Raw genomic sequence first — 17020 nt, 5'->3', positions numbered from 1 at the left:
AACTACAAAAAAGGCGAGCGTAAATCATCTCCGCCCGTCAGTACACATTGGCATCGTGCTTCAGTTCAGAAAGCGTTTATTGGCCTTTGGGGGAGGGAGAACGGGGCTGAGATTGGTGGCTTACAAGCCTGGATCTATGGCCAAGGGAAGGGGTTGAGGTTGGTTAAAGATAGGCGGTGAGCCCCGCATCGTGGATGAAATCCACGAGCGTGGTCATAACCGCCCGACGTTTGTCGGGAGGGCCCTGAGGATGGACCCATTCCTCCATGCTGGATACGTCTGGTGGTATGTGTTTTCGACGAATCTCTTCCAGCTCCGGACAGTCCCAGAGTAAGTGGCTTTGGTCGGCAAGAAGGCTGGGGTCTTGACAGAAGCTGCAATGGGGTGATGTGGGTGGCTTGGTCCAATGCGTCCTGCGTGCCGGTGTGCATGTGGTGTTTGTGATTATCCTCTGGAGCAGCACCGTTGATCCCCTGCCCATTCCGCCCGGGAGCGGATTTACGCAGGGGGTCAGGGCTGCCCTCAGGGTCTGTCTTGAGGATTCTTTAACGAGCTGTTTTGCCTCCTCAGGGTCGTAGTCTGGGTCTTCGCCATCGTCGCCAACCTCAGGCGGGAGCGAGTACCCGTGTTCTTGTAGGTGATTTGGCACACTACTCGGCTCGCGGGGGGAATCCAGATGCGCGCGGGCCATGCAGTGAGCTTGTACGTTGCCCTGAATGTCTGCGTGGGCAGGTATCCAGGACACTTTGATGGTTGTACCGGCTGCAATTAGGTCGGAGGCCATCCTTCGGATTGCCTTAACTCGCTTGTTCGGGGAGTGGCGAGAGCGACATTCTATTAATGCAGCCGCAGAGTCAGTGAAAATCTGTAGGTGTGTCGGTCGGATTTCCTTCTCGATGACGGTACGCAGTGCCAGTTGGATAGCTCCAAGTTCTCCGCCCTTGACCGATGTGCCGCCGGGCAATGTTTCGGCCATGGTGATTCCTAGGCGGGGAATCACAACCGCAGCGGAGCAAATCGGTTTAGGGAAGGAGACGAAAGCCGCATCAGTGTATACTGCGAGCTTCTCGTTGGTGTCCGTCCACTCTTGGGCGAGTTTGCAGTGCTGTCGCACTTGGCAAGCTTGCTTGCCAGGGCGACTGGGCCCGGCTCCCCTTGGTACCGGTCGGTCGTCCACGAGGCACACATCGTCGCTCCATGGAGGGTCAACCTCCGGGAGAGGGGGAAGGGCTCTGATATCTGAGCCGATCATCTCTAGGATTTGTCGTCCGGAGGCTGAGTGTTGGAGTCGCTCTAGATGAGCTCGTGCTCTCTCCTCTACGGTTTCTCGAGCCGTGTTGAGCTTCGCGTGTGCCTTGAGCTTGTCTAGCGGTGTATATCGGGGGAGGCCAGTGACAATTCGAGCTGCGTTGTTGGTAAGGATTTCCAGTTTCTTCCATTGTGTTTTGGTAAGTCGGTAGTGGGGGGCACCGTAGCAGATGCGGGAGACGATGAGGGTTTTCACCATGCGGCGGGCAACTTCCTCGTCCGCGCCTCCTCTGGTGCCGCTGATCCTTCTAATGACGTTTAGTGCTGCCTGGCACTGTTGGGTGACCATTGTTAGCCAAGCCTTTGCGGTGCCATCCTCGTGGAATTGGAGTCCTAGGATGCGTACCTCAGGTGCTGATCTGATCGGTTGGCCCGCGAGAGTCAAGTGAAGAGCTGAGCTTATGTTCGCGTCCCTTTCCCGTCTGGGGGCTATGACTACGTAGGTTGTCTTATCCGGCGAGGCGGTTAAGCCTACGCTTTGGAGGTGACTTGTCACGACGTCGATCCCCCGTTGGAGGGCGCGCTGTTGTTGCGGAACGTTGCCGCGCACTGTCCAGAGGGAAACGTCGTCCGCATAGATGGTGAAGTGGAGGTTGGATACCTGTTGCAGTCGACCGGGGAGACGCGCCATGGCCAAATTGAAGAGAAGTGGGGACAGAACGGACCCTTGTGGAACTCCTACTTTGTTCGGTTTTGGCGCTGCCAGGTGTTTGCCGATCCGGACCGCGAAGGTGCGAGTCTCGAGGAAAGACTTGATGAAATTTAATGCGCGGCCTTCAATGCCGAGGGCGCGCGCTTCTTGGACAATTGCCCAGTGTGGGACGCTGTCGAAGGCTTTTTTGACATCGATCGCGACGACTGTTCTGATTTTAAATTTCTGTGGAATGGGCTTTGGAATAAGATCTTTGGAGAGTAGGATAAGGCTTTCCTGCGTGCCCAGGCCAGTTCTGAGCCCTGTCTGCGTCGGATGAAAGGCTTTCGTCCGCTCCAGATACCAGGAGAGGCGGCCAAGTAGCATTCTCTCCACCAGCTTGCAGACGCAGGAGGTGAGAGAGATTGGACGGAAGTTGGCTAGGGTGGTCGGCTTCTTGCCGGGCTTCGGAATTGGAATAACAGTGGAGAGTTTCCACTGGTCTGGAATGTTGCTAGTGCGCCACACTTCGTTAATGTCTTCAAGAAGCCGAGTTTTTGTGGCTTCGGGAAGCTTTCGGAGCATGGCGGTGGTTATTCCGTCCGGACCTGGAGCGCCGTTTGGTTTCCCGTGGTGTAGAGCGTCCTCCATTTCTCCTCTGGTGAAAGGTTGGTTCATGGGGTCCTTCTCGTTGATCTTGACCCTTTCGTATGGGTCCCCCACAGCTGGTGGGGTGCTGGTCGCCGCTGGCTGGGGGAAGAGCGTGTCTCCAGCCTCTTGCGCCAGCGTTTCAACCGTCTTGTTTGTCGTGAGTGCGAGCGTGAGGGTCGCTGCGCGATCCCTTGTTTTGCCCAGCATGGCTCTGGTGGCTGCCCATAGTTTTTGAGCAGATGTTTTTTCCGAGAGCGAGGCACTGAACTCCAGCCACTTTTGCCGATCGAGCTGAACCGCATATTTGCGGGCAGCTACCGTGGCTCTTGTCACCTCCCTCAAGGCTCTCGCGTTTTTCGGGCCTCTTCTGTAGCGTTGTAGAGCCCTCAGCCGCCGAGCCCAGAGATTCAACAGGTGAAGGTCCGGGATGGGAGTGTCGAGCTTTATTTGTTTCTTCGTGGCCGCGGCCAGGAGGCCCTCCTTGATGGACTCGAAGACCGTTGGTGCTGTGCTGCTTTGGAGTTTGCTCCGGTACAGGTCCCAGTTCACGACATGTACGAGCCGTTTCCCGGGCTTGGAGGCCGCCGATCCGTTGAGGGCCAGGACTATCCTGATGGGCAGGTGATCGCTCCCGCGAGTGTCGGCCTCCGGCTTCCAAGTGTGGTTGGCCGTGTGTGGGCTGTTTGTCCAGGTGGTATCTGGGGTGGTGTGTTTCTGCCGAGCGTTGCAGCTCAGCCGTGTCTTCATCCCTGCGGTGTTCATCAGGGTGTAGCGGTGGTGGGTCATTTCATCCAAAAGATTTTGGCCTGCCGAGGTGTCCTGGGCGTAGCCCCACGCTGTGTGTTGGAGGTTGAAGTCTCCCCCGACTATCTTTTGCTCTTTTGGGTAAAGGCCGTCGAGGTGAGCAATCCATCCGTGGTCCCTGGGTTCCCTGAGGGAAGCCCCAGGTCGGTAATACACGGACACCAGAATGACAGGAATGTCTTGCTGGGTGGTTCGGACGGCTACCACTTCCTGATGTTCCGTGCACCATTGCTGAAGGTCGATCTTGTGCTGCGGCCAGTGTTTCTTGAGGTAGACCATGGCTTGTCCTTCCCGGCCTCCGAACTGGCCCGCCCTAACGGACGGTATCGAGGGATTTGCGTAGGACTTATAGCCGGTCAGCTTGACGGTGGTGCAGTAGGTAGGCGTCTGGGCGTTCCTGTGGTTTGTTATGATGCGTGGCTTTGAGTTCTGCGGCACGTAACCGCAAACCTCGGCAGTTCCACTGGGTAACGTTTACTGCCATGCTGGGGGGTTAGGGTTGCTCTGCACGGCAGTGCCGGTCTGGGCGGCGATGGCCGTGAAGAGCTGGAGCAGCATGGCAGGGTCGATGGTAATCGTTGTAGGAGCAGTTAGCTGGGGCGCAGGCTGTTGACCCTTTCCCCGCTTCTTGTGGTAGTCTTGTCGGATGCGCTTTGAGTTGTCTTGAGACCCCGGAGGAGTGGTGCGCCGTCGCGCCGCCTCTCGAATTTTGCGGACAATATCAAGTCTCCTTGGGCAGTATTTGTCTGTAGCCAGGTGTCCATTCTTTCGGCACATTTGGCAGAAAGGGATGGGGGAAGGGCAGGTCGCGTTTCCTTGGTCGTCCATTGTCTCTTCGTGGGGCATTCCGCTCGTGGAGCAGACCTGGGGTTCTGGACAGATGTCCGGCTTGTGGCCGATCTTATGACAGTTGCTGCAGGTCACAGCTCGTGCCCTGTACGGGTGTACCTGCAGGACGCTGCGCCTGTACCAGACGTGTCTGGGTAGATGGGTTCCCTGGAAGGTGATGAGTGCAGTATTGCCTCCTCGGCTCATCGGCCGAGCTGCCACAATCACTGACCCCTCAGTCTCCAGGCCTGCCATCAGTGAAACATTGTCTTCTCCCTGGTCGATGCCATAGATGACACCGCGGATTTGGTTGTCGCCGACTGGCTTGTACGCCTGGATGGGTAGAGGTGGTTTCCCAGCAATATGGATTTCGGTAATGGCAAGAAGGGTTTGGGCGGTGGCCTCGGAGTTTACCATGACGGTTATCGTGTTGGTTTCCTTGGTGGTTTTAATGGAGACAGCACCCGGTGCGAGCTGGACGGAGGCGGTGATGGCCTCCATTAGCCCTTTTTTTGGGAGAGTTGTGACGTCTGTCTTGGTCTTTGGGCGCAATGTGATTATGTGGCGCTCTTGCGTTTTGGGTTTAGGCGGGGAGTCCACGGTGCGCGTGTTGGATTTCGCGCTAAGGCGTGCTCTCTTGGCCGCTTTTTTCGAAAGCTTTGTCACCCATGGGTGGGGCGAGTTGTGATCGTTGTCGCTGTTTTCTTCCTTGTTAGCTGTGAAGGTGAACAGCGACGTTGAGGCCGCGGCAGCGCCATCAGAGCAAGAGGAGAGCCCACTTGAGGAAGGATTTTGGGCAGCTGTTGTCGCCGACGGGGTCATTTCTGACGACCCCGCTTCCATGTCTTGGTCGCCGGGCGCGTGGTGTTCAATCGCGACGTCGGCGTTGTCGAGTTTTTTCTTCGGTGGTTTTCGTGACGGGATGGTAGTGGTTTGCCCCGTGTTAGGCTTGGGAGTGGACGAGGCTTGGTGTGATGGATCCTTAGTCAGGCCGAGTTTTGAGTTGCGTTTCAAACGGACCTCAGAAATCGCCGTCTGGAGACAGGCGTGCATGTCTGCTTCGGATACTTGTTCGAGGTAGCGGCCTACCATCGATTTGCAGAAGTTGAGCATACCTTGCGGCAGGGCCTGGGCGGGCTGGCGCTGGGATGCTGTCATGGCGGTGGATACGGCCGGTGTTGGAGCCGGCCGGAACCATGGCGAAGAGGCCGAGCTGATGGGTGTCGCAAGTCCTGGTTGAGCCGGTGGCTGGGCCAAGGACTGGCGTAGAACTGCAGCAAATGTGGCTGCAAATTTGTCGACCATGATTGACTTGGGCGCGCTGGGTTGGGTTGCGGAGCTTCGAAAGGACACGTCCTTCCTAGTCCTGGCATCGTGCTGTTGTATTGATCTTCGTTGCCTTTTTCTACTCATACTAGCGTATATTCAAACGAGAATGGGGAAAAAAGACGAAATACGCACCACAACTGGTGCTGAATATATTGGTCGACGGGAACTTTGTCCTGCGAAATATCAAAAACAGGAAGCGATGACAAAAGAGGGGGTGTACGCATGCGCAGTAACTTACTGTGGAAAGGTTCATTGCCTGGTCGTCCTTCGTGAAGGCTCGCGCTGAAGTCATGAATCGTATGATCGCCCCGAGCCGCTGCCGGCACCGCTGAGTTTATAGCAGGGTTGGGCAGTATCGCGATACAAATCTATCGCGATAGTATTTCAGAAATACATTTCGTATCTGTATTTCTGTATCGCGATACATTTTTTTCACCAGTATCTCTATTCCTGTATCGAAATACATTTGTAATGTTTCTTTGTATCGCGATATAATCAGGGTGAAATGTATTTCGTTACATTTCTTGAGAAAGACTCCCCCACCCCCCCCCCCCCCCACCCCCCCGCCCCGGAAAAAAAGAAAAAAAAAGAAACAAATCTGAACGCATTTTTTTTTTTTTTACTTCTGATGGCACCAGAGTCATGGAGATGCTGGGGCATTGTTACTATGCTGACCAAGGTTCCTTTTGATTCTGCAAACTATTTTTCTATGCGTCCTCTTCTCTGTTCTGAGAAGTGCTGCGTAGTCGGGGACTCGAACCAGGTGGCGTGCCAGAGGTGGAGTCAGAACATCTTCTGCCGCAGGTCCTTAGGTAGAGATTTCTTGTGTCATTGTTTGCTGGCATCTAATGCCCGCTGCTAACCGTCGCTCTCGCCTTAGCGAACACAGTACACCCAGCCGGCAAAGCTGAGTCACATTCCGTTGCAGCACGAGCCTGGCAGTGGTTGACGTGAAATAGTAGGAAGACTCACGCTGTGATGTTCAAGACATTTTCGAATGCATCTGCGGCTGCGCCCGTAATATTGCACGGCTCAAGGGTACGTCATCAGCCGACATGGACGTGACCCGCTGCTCTGGTGATCCGAAACCCAGAAGGAGGCCAGAAGTGGCCTCGCTGTGCCTGTGCCATCCCAGTCTACGTACTCCCGCGACTCGTCTCGAGACCGCTGTTTCTCGGACAGCTCGCACCTGTGCCGGCAATATCAGCTCGCAATCCACAAGGTCTCTGTTTGGATAATGCTAGGCAAAACTTGAGGAGTGCAATCCGTGCGTCGGTGGCGGAGGGTCGGTAGTAAGGACCTTCAGAACAGGGATGCTACCGTATCGTTTTTTCAACCGTAACAGAAGATAAAACATGTATTCCAAGATGCTTCAGGAGGTCCACTATTTTCAGAAATTCCAAATGACACTGCATGTACGATCTTCAACTAGGTAACCTACAACGAAAGTACGTATTGTCCTTTCACACAGCAGCGTGGTAAATTTTCATGTTCAAGGCCACACCTACAGATAAAGAATACTAGTTCATTCCACCGTGACATCATGTGATCAATGTTGACAGGATTCCCTCGTCACACAGACAGGATGTCACGGAAGGGACCGCGGTCAGCCCTTGATGGAACGTTTTTTTGGGTCTATTAAAGACTCCCTGTCGTCCAAAACCACTACTTTCAAGGCAAAGTGCCAAGCCTACAGGACAGTAATTTCGGGATCGAAAACATCCACTTCAAACTTCAAGCTTCATCTCAGTTGGCGTCTCAAAAAATTTGGAAAATGTATTGCAGTATCACTATTTCTGTATTTGTATTTCTGCCCTCCCTAAAATGTATTCCTGTATTTGTATTTCCAAATACTTTTTGCGTGTTTTTAAAATGTATTTCCGATACGTATTGCGATACATTTTTACAGATATATCTTAGTATCAGTATTTTAGCTACTTATTTAATGTATCCCAGTATTTGTATTTCCAAATACATTTTTGAGTATTTCTGCCCAACCCTGGTTTATAGGAAGGGCAAAATGTTCCTTCCTTCCAGCCCCATTCGTACCAACGACCTATGGATAACAACAATGGTTGTTACCGCTCTCGCAACTTTTTTTTCTTTTTTATAGAGTTAAAAAATGCATTGAAGCCATTTTAAAAAGCTGTACAATACTCTGAAGAGCGTGCTAAAACTCGCGGATTTCGAAAAGGTTTCCCAAATGCCAATTCACTGCAGCGCAACTTCCGGTTCGTGATTTACAGATACACTCGGAACTTGTTTTAGCAGGCGAAACAAAAATAATACCGAACGTTTCTCGCTTTGAGGTCAACCTGTCGAACCGCCATTCTACATCCGATAGAAATACCCATGTCTTAAACAGTAGGTTCCTTTTAGGCGTGATGTACTCGGACGCTGTTACTGCAGAAACTAGGCGTGATGTAAACTCCCGTTTCTTAAACACTGTCAGAATCGTGTCGAATGTCGCCTTTTTTGTCAAGGCGTTTTCATTATAGATTCATGTGTGCTTGTTGCATTTACCCGACTTTAATGTCAGATTGCGTAGTAGGTACTTCAACCAATATAGAAAGATATAAAATTCATTTTCGACTCATTGTTTGTTACTTGTAACAATGCACTTCGCTCGTTCTCTCTTGAACGGTACACCGTGTCCACTTAAAAAACAAAAAAAAAAGTGAAAGCCGTTTACAACTTCCTGTAACGCCGAATTGGAGCGCAGCTCTTGAGGAGGAGGAGTGGAGGGTATATTCCTCCTGCTCCCTCGCGATCATGCCTGCTAGTCCTCCTCCCCTCCTGCTCCCCCTCCCTCTCCTTTACCACCTCCTCGTCCTTCAAGCTCCTCCCCTCCCCTCGCCTCCGCCTCCTCGTCTCTCCTCCCCCCCTCCTCCACCTTCGTACTGCTTTCCTCCTTGCCGCTCAAGCCGGAAAGGGTCGCGTAAGAGCTGTGCTCTTACGCGACCCTTTCCCCCCCCCCGAACCATACTAGACAATGAGGGGAGGAGGAGGAGGGGGAGGAGGAGGAGGGCAGAGGTCCGGGGGGTCACGTGACCTCGAGGGGACGGGATCACATGACCTTGGGCGGGCCGTCACGTGACCGGCGGGGGGAGGGTAGTCCCCCCCGGGGTCACGTGACCTTGGCGGGGGAGGAGGGGGGAGGAGGAGGAGCGGAGGGGGAGGAGAAGGGGAAGAGGCGACGCCGACGCCAACGCCGACGCCGCACAGGCTGGAAACGGGTCATGTGACCCCCTCCCCCCGAGGTCACGTGACCCGCCCGGACCATACTACACAATGAGGGGAGGAGGAGAAGGAGGGGGAGGAAGAGGAGGAGGAGGAGGAGGAGAGGGAGGGGCGCGGTTACGCCGACGCCGACGCCGACGCCGACGCCAACGCCGACGCCGACGCCGACGCCGACGCCGACGGCGACGCCGACGCCGCTCAGGCTGGATAAGGGCCCCTAAGAGCTGCGCTCTAAAACACTAAACCTTTTTGTTAAATAACGTGAAGCTTTTCCATCGTGTATGAATTCCAGATCCCGAGAATATAAGATTTACAAAACGTACAGCTCTCTTCGCCGGCTTCTTGTCATAGCCGTCTACTGAACAATTGCCAGGACAGCTGTCGTTTTGTTGTAAAAAATGCTTTTGCTTTACACATATGCAACATATTTGTATCACTATAGCTTACTCAGAACTTAAAGTTTAATTACAGCTCAATGGATCTTCACAGCATTAAAAAAAAAAGTGAAAGCCGTTTACAACTCCCTGTAACGCCGAATTAGAGCGCAGCTCTTAAGGAGGAGGTAAGGGTACTGAGGGTCACGGTCATGTGTTCTCGGGGGGGGGGGGGGGGGGCACGTGACCTTGTGCATGTGCACCTTGTATTTTTAACGTTTTCCCACATGAATGACTATTCCATATTGTTATTCCCTCGTTCCTAAGACGACTTTTAAAAATTATTGATAATGAATACATTATCCCGATAGATTTGTATTTGGATCATGTCAAGTTTCAAGAATACAATTATTTCCTGCAAATTATTTTGACATATATAATTTTGTTTAATCAGAAGGGTTATCAATAGCTTGGAACCACGCTCGGGACTGGCTGTTGGCTTTAATGTTTCGAGAGGAAGCATATACTTAGGGATTCTTATTCGATAAGGAAAGTTGATAAACTTTAAACTATTTCGAGAGATTCCCACTTGAGACCAAAAATTATTGCTATACAAATTATGAAAGTAATATAGTAGGCACTTACTCTGTTAACAAGATGACAATATCGAAGTTTTTGTATTTGTCGTTTTTTACTTCCTCTACAAGTTCATAAATTGTAGCATTTGCATCGAGATATTTTGTTTTTATGGACAGCAAGAAGTGATACAACTTATTTTTTAGTTTCTTCTAGATTGATAAAAAAGAAAGAAAATGACGTACGTTCATAGATTAGATAACGCATGGTTACGCTGTGCTAAAATTCATATAGATACAAAGGCACGTTTATGTGCTACTTCGCCATTTTTTCTTCAGTATCACTCTTGGGGTTGCGCATTTCGATGTGTATTTTAACGTCAGTGCATGAAAGTAAAATTTCTAAAATAATCGGCTAACAAGATATTTCGAGATATATATATTTGATTATTGTACCTCTGTGATAGTACGCAAGGTGTGAGGCATGATTTAACATAATTTGATACACGCATTAAAATATTACATCAAAATGCGAGTTTCTGCGTCCTCAACTTGGGGGTACGCATTTATAATGTTTCACATAAGAGTGGCATAACTAAGACTAGAAACGATAACAGTGTTGTTTCATTGCTACCAAAGATAAGTTCTATCTTAAAAATAAAGAAATTCACTTCTCAATTTGCACACAAATGTTTTGTTGGAGCACCTCCAATTGCCTTATAATATATATTTAATTGAAACTGATAGACTTTCTTATTTCCCATTACGAAACTAACAGATGAAATATAAGAAAAAGAAGAGGAGAAAAAAAAAACGAAACCAAGACACACGTGTTTATTGAATAAAAAGGTTAAGTCAATACATATATCCTGGCTAAAGGCTAATTTTGCTCAACTCCAGATATATGCCCAAAAGTCTACTGGTTTATATTATGTAGCTTCTAAATACGAAAGTCGCCTTGGATTTGAAAAAAAAAAATCCAACGCGGCATGGCCCTTGAGCCGTCTGTTCTTCGTGTAGTGTCATATTGTTTCGAACTAACCGAGATGAGCACTTGATAAGAGTTGGCATTTAAGCGAACTAGCGTTGAAGGGTAACCCCGTTCAATGTCCAACCTAGAGAAATTCCTGACGTCACTTTATTGGAAAAAGTATGGCCATATCCCATATATTACGTCAAATGCAATTCGTGCTTCTCAACAGGCCGCCAGTGGGTTAGTTGTGTCGCTGAATCAACATTAAGAAAACAGTTGCGATATAATATATAAGGTCACTTTCTATAGCTATTGCATTTTCTGTGCTCTTCGATTCTGTGTTTATGGATGCCTAATGTTGTTGCTTTTTTGTGTATTTTATGTTCCGTGTTTTTTTTGTTTTTTTTTTTGTTAAGCTCGAACAAATGCTCTGAACCTCTTGAATAACTTATTTAATATGGTTTTGTAAGTTATTTTGTATGATTTACAAAACACTCAAAGTTGAAGATGTGGGTTGATACCCTTCAGATGAAGGCTTCGACGAGTCCGTGATTCATGGCGTGATGATTTCATGGCTGTTTTGCTCTGTGGTACTATTATAGTTATTTATTACAGAGAAGTTGCGGACTAGTATACCAGAATTGTAAATCAGCACCCTCTGTTTGTCTTTTTTGTGTATCTCCTTCTCAGATAGCAGAGTCCTTTGGGCTAAACCCTTCCAAGAATAGGTGTAATAGGCCCGTTTGAGGGGTGTACTGAGGGTTTATTCTAATAGAGCAGGTCCGAGGGACATGACCAGCTGCCAAGATTCCAACTCGCCGAAGAACGGAATGCACGAGCTCCCGTGTCCCAGCTCGTGCTCTGCTGACAAACAAGACGATGGTCTCTTGCGGTCACCACATTTCCTTCCCTCTTAGGAAGGCTTGTAACGGTCCGGCTTGAGGCGGCTGCGGGTCGGGTATCTCCTAATGGAGTCTAGTTGCAATGGAGACCCCCAGGTAACTTTTGTGTCGGTGGCCTCCTGCTGGGTGTAAAACTGAGAAGGCCCTGGCACATCTGTTGGGAAGATTGAAGTGTCGGGATTGTCATATGTCAACCTTGGTTTCAGTTGATCTGCATTGACCCGACGGGTTTTGTGATCTTCATCTGAAACTTCGTTGATGACGTTGCCAATTCTCTTTGTGACAACGCCTTTTATCCATTGTTGTTTGTGGAAAGGTTGTTTTACCCGCACTTTCTGCTTGATTGTGAAGGTAGCGGTTCCATCGTCTTTCTTTGCCGTTTTGGCATGAGTCCGTACCTTGGAAGGCTTCAATAAGTCGAGAACCGTCCGTAACGGCCTGCTCGTGAGCAGTTGACACGGGGGTTCTCCCATTGGGGTGTGGGGGGAGGGGCTCTGGTACTTGGGCAAGAAGTCTCGGGTGACTGCCTTCCTCTCTCTTCCAGAGGAACGTCGAAGAGCACTCTTCAAAGTCTTTACAAAATTCTTTGCTTGTCTGTTGGACTTGGGGTGATACGGTGGGGTAAAGAGATGAGTAATTCCGCCGCTGTCCACGAATTCTTTTAAATTCCGAGCTGATGAACTGTCGCCCATTATCAATGACAAGTTGTTGTGGCAGCTTTCGACGAAAGAAAATCGCCTGCAAAGCGTCGATGGTATCTACCGCTGTTATGGATTTCACCGGCACAACCTCAGGCCATCTGCTGAACGCATCATGACAATGAGATAGCTCTACTGATCTATCTGTGAAAAGTCAGCATGAAGTCTCTGCCACGGTAGTTCCGGAGCTTCCCAGCGGTGAAGAGGAACGTGTGATTTATTGTCGCAAACATTGCTGCAAGGCTCGCAATGCTGCGTCGTGCGCTCAATGTCTCTGTCGACGTGTGGCCACCACACGTACGACCGTGCCAACATCTTCATTTTTGTTTCTCACACGTGTCGTTCATGAAGAAGTTTCATTACTTGGTGCTGGGATTTGCGTGGGACTACGGTTCGCGAAATCCATAGGATGCAACCGTTGAGGTTGGTTAATTCCGACCTCTGTCTATGGAATTGTGTGAGGTCGGAGTCCGTCATTTTTTCTGGCGAGCCCTGACTGATGTACCGTTCTACATGCGAGAGGACAGAATCTGACGCAGCTTCCGTGGCGATGTCCTTTGCCTTCACTGGTAACTTAGACAAACTCTGGGTGTGAAGCGCAAAGACATGTTCTGTATCACAGGAGATGCTGAAAACTCCGCTTGCCCTTCCTTGTGGAAGTCCTCGTTGGGACCTTGTGCGGACCGCGAAAGTCCATCAGCGTTTCCGAACTTTGCTGTTGGCACGTACTCATATGTGTAGCTGTACTTCATTAGTATAAGGGCCCAACGCTGAAGTCTGTTCGCCGATGTCACGGGTATTCCATTCACGGGGCCAACAATGGTAGTCAGAGGTTTGTGGTCAGCATAGAGCACAAACGTGCGTTCCCGAAGGTACTGGTGAAATTTACGGACTCCAAAGATGATGGCAAGTGCTTCCTTCTCTATTTGTGCATAAGCACACTTTCATGAATTCAGTATCTTAGAAGCGTGCACTATGGGGTCTTCTTTGCCATTGATCTTGTGGTATATCGCCGCGCCCACGCCTTTCAACGATGCATCCGCCGCTACCTAAATTGGCAGATCAGGGTTGAAATGGACTAGGGCCTCCGTAGCCGTCAGTTGTTTGATGTTTTCAAACGCATCTACGCACTCGAAGCTCCATTGCCTGGCGGTGTCTTTTCTCAGTAGATTTTTCAGCGGCGCACATTTGTCAGCAAGCTTCGGAAGGAACTTGCCGTAATTCTGCACCATGCCGAGGAGAGATCTTAGCTGGCTGATGTTCTTGAGCTCTGGCATATTCAGGATAGCCGAAACCTTTTTCATGGAAGGCGTGAAGCCGTCGGCGGGAAGGACTTGCCCTAGGTACTCGACCTTTTCTTGAAGGAAGGCGCATTTTTACCTCTTGAACGTAGAGCCGTATTCCGGTAGCCGCTGGAGCACTTGTTGAAGATTCTGAAGGTGTTCAGGAGTATCTCTAACAGTGACGATGATATCATCGAGGTAACAGGCAACGCCTTCGAGCCTTGCCGTTACCTGGTCCATCGTGCACTGGAACAGTGCTGGGGCGGAGGCGACTTCGAAAGGCATCCGGTTGAATTGGAATAAACCGTTGTGTCTGTTGATAACGAGAGCCGTTCTTGCCTCTCCATCGAGTTCCAGCTGGAGATATGGTTCTGACAACTCCAGCTTCGTGAATTTGTTGCCTCCATTTAGTGTAGTGAAAAGTTCTTCTGGACGTGGCAGTGGGTACTGAGTTATGTCGAGCTGAGGATTCACGGTGACAGTGAAGTCACCACAGACTCGAAGCGATCCATCCGACTTTGGGACGACCACAATTGGAGTGGCCCACTGCGAGAAGTCTACGAGTGTAAGAACGTTGTTCTAGACTTGCTTGGCCCAGCCTTTCTCCACTGCTTCTCGCGTAGCAAACCGAATTGGGCGGGGCTTGAAGAACTTTGGTTTCGCGTCAGGCTTGAACTGAAGTTGCAAGTCGGAAATCTTGCCAACATTGTCTGAAGCGAGACTTCGACTTCCAGTTCCACAGATCGAATAAACAATTTGTTTAGGTCGATCTTCAGCCGGTGGATCCACGTTCTTCCTAGCAGGTTGGTGTGTCGCTTGTTAGTCACCAATGCTTCTAGCTCTTTGGAGCGTTTTCTAGTCGTGACCTGAAGCAAGCACCGGCCTTGAATTACGATTTTCTTCTGGATGAAGCAGAAAAGGTTGTATTCGCATTTCTGCAAGCCAGGTTTCCCTATCTTCCGCCACGTATCCGTGTCGAGGAGTGTCAGCTTAGATCCTGTGTCGACCTGCAACCTTACGGGTGTTCCTTGAATAATGCAAGTGACAAATTCTCCATCTGATTCTGGAGTGACGAATACGTTGGTGATTGTTTTCACCTTTTCCTTTTTCTGGGCAGATGTCTTATGGCGCTCCGCTGATCGACATATAGGCGCTTTGCAGCAGCTGTGCATGGACGCCGCCATAACTGACCTTCAGTTTTTGTTTCCTCTTATTCCGTTTCTTTCATTTTATGATTACCATAGCAAGCGAGGTTATTGCCATTTTAAGTGTTACTGTGTCCTTTTCTAAAGAATCGGCCTTTGTAGAGGATCGTCAACTACCGTTTCAGTTGCTCGGCATCTCGGTAAGACAAGAGAAGGTCAGCAATGGTGGCTGTAATTTGGCGCGTGTGTAAAGTGTCTATACTTTTGCAATGTGGCCTCGTTTGCTGCACGCATTGCACGACTCAGTTCGGAAGCGGCAGTAACTCTCCGAGTGGTTGGTGTTGCCGCATCGAAAACACTTGACAGGTGCGGAAGTCGATGGCTTCACCTTTTCAACGAGCAGCGCAGCGTGATCTCCCCGGTCTAGACGTCGGGACTCTGCTTCGGCGGTGAGGGTTGACTCGGCCAACACACTCTGAAGAAAGACCTTCCGTTAGACGTACACGGCATCAGATATCTTTCCATAGAAAATGAGGACAGGGTGCCCTTTGATATGCTAATGTTATTGGGCCTGTACAGCATTTGGAGGTGTCGGATGGCTACGTGCCATGCGGAAATTGACGCGCGCGAGGCGGGGCACTTTTCCCGCGAAAGTATTGTTTCTTTGGTTGAAACGCATAAAGCACAAGTGTGCGTGCCAGACTGGATTTCACTCGTAGAATCCTAATGACCATGAAAAGATATTAGGTGGTCGCGCCTCGCCCAGCGCGGTGAGGACTTTTCATTAGTCATTGTTCTTTTTTTGTGTGTTTTTTGTGTATTTTTTTAATTGTCAATCTCCTGTATATATGGTCATCTACACAACAGTAATAACAAAAAAAAAAAATGGCCGTGGCCTAACGGTTATTGTGCTTGCTTCCCACGCGAAGAGCCAGGGTTCGACCAATGGGAGCGACGCGTCTTTTATTTATGCTTACAATTTAGTCTTCTGGAACGTTCCAGAACTATGTTGTTTGTTCAAGGTACAAATGATTTAGTCGCCAAACCTTCTAGGTTGATTGTTTTAGAAGCCAATGCGTGGTGTACAAAAGGGGCTCCACGTGGCGATCCGCAGTCAGTCTCGCTCCAGTGTTCAACTCTTGTGGTGCGTCGACGCCCGCGACGCTTTGCTCTCTTCTGTTTCTTTTTTTTTATGTTTGGGTACAAGTTCACCCCATTCAACGTTTCAGTTTCCCCAGTTATTCTGTGTTTCACCTCGTCATTCGTGACAATATACTATACTACCACCTTTTTCATGGCTACCCGATTTGTGGCGTCAGGGTTTCTCTCGTCGTAAAAAATTTTAAGAAGTCTTAAGGCACGCAATCGTAAGCCGTCCCAAGTGTTTGAACCAGCCTTTGAACACTGGCCATCGCGAATGTACTCAGTTTATGTTAATCACTTAGCTGCTAACATTTATCTCCAATTTGTTTGTTTCTTAATGATTGCGTTGTCTATCGTAATATCTGATAATTTGCAGCTTCAAACGAACCTGGATTCCGTAGCCCGTTGCTATGATGCTTGGCTGATGGAAAAGAACTGCTAATAACTGTAAGTGAATGAGAGCGCCCGCTCTAACAGTGCATGTCCTATATATCCAATTAGCATAAGAATGCTGCTGTTTATTTCAGCTTACAAATATATAACCTCTATTCTTTCCTGGAACACGTATGTAGGGTATATGGTTTACATGCAATGCAAACCGTATACTTGACCACCTGAAATTAAATTTATTTCAAGCTCTTTAATCACTGAAACAAATTCTGCACATATGCGTATTTCATTCAAAAATGTAAAAATCGTCATAAGTATGGGATCTCAGCCATCAAAATGTAATAACTACATTGGAAGCCATTCAAGAACAAACCGCTCGTTACATATTAAGTAATGATCTCCGTACGACGGGTGTAACTAATATAAAATCAACTTTATCATTACCTGATTTGTCTTCCCGCCATAAAAAAAAATATTCATCGATGTTCATTCCACAAGCTATATCACCATAACTCATGTCTCCTTCAGAAATTCATCCTTGAGCTATCTTATCAACGTGGTCGTATCAATCACAATTACAAGGTTGGCATACCAAGCGTTAACACTCACACATTCAACATCCCTTTTATACCTTGAAGATCACATTACTGGAACCACATGCCCAACTCAATTGCTGCACTTAGCGATGCTGTTTTCATTAAGCAAATTTTACTAAGATCGCCCTTAATTGATTTAATTGCCATCTT

At 49.1% G+C, this 17020-nt stretch overlaps 1 protein-coding gene across 1 annotated transcript in view; it reads right to left on the bottom strand.

The window, feature by feature from the left end:
- The window catches only part of LOC115320859, a 120623-nt gene that overhangs the window by 38797 nt on the left and 64806 nt on the right, over positions 1-17020 (bottom strand). Inside the window, exon 8 of the mRNA XM_040209978.1 lies at positions 9811-9953. Within this exon, the coding sequence (XP_040065912.1) occupies positions 9811-9953 (143 nt within the window). The remainder of the gene's footprint in view (positions 1-9810; positions 9954-17020) is intronic.

Source organism: Ixodes scapularis, unplaced genomic scaffold, assembly GCF_016920785.2.
Source record: "Ixodes scapularis isolate PalLabHiFi unplaced genomic scaffold, ASM1692078v2 ptg001152l_1__unscaffolded, whole genome shotgun sequence".
Lineage (NCBI taxonomy): Eukaryota > Metazoa > Arthropoda > Arachnida > Ixodida > Ixodidae > Ixodes > Ixodes scapularis.
Note: the sequence above shows the minus strand (reverse complement) of the source record. Positions and strands in the feature narration are given on the sequence as shown.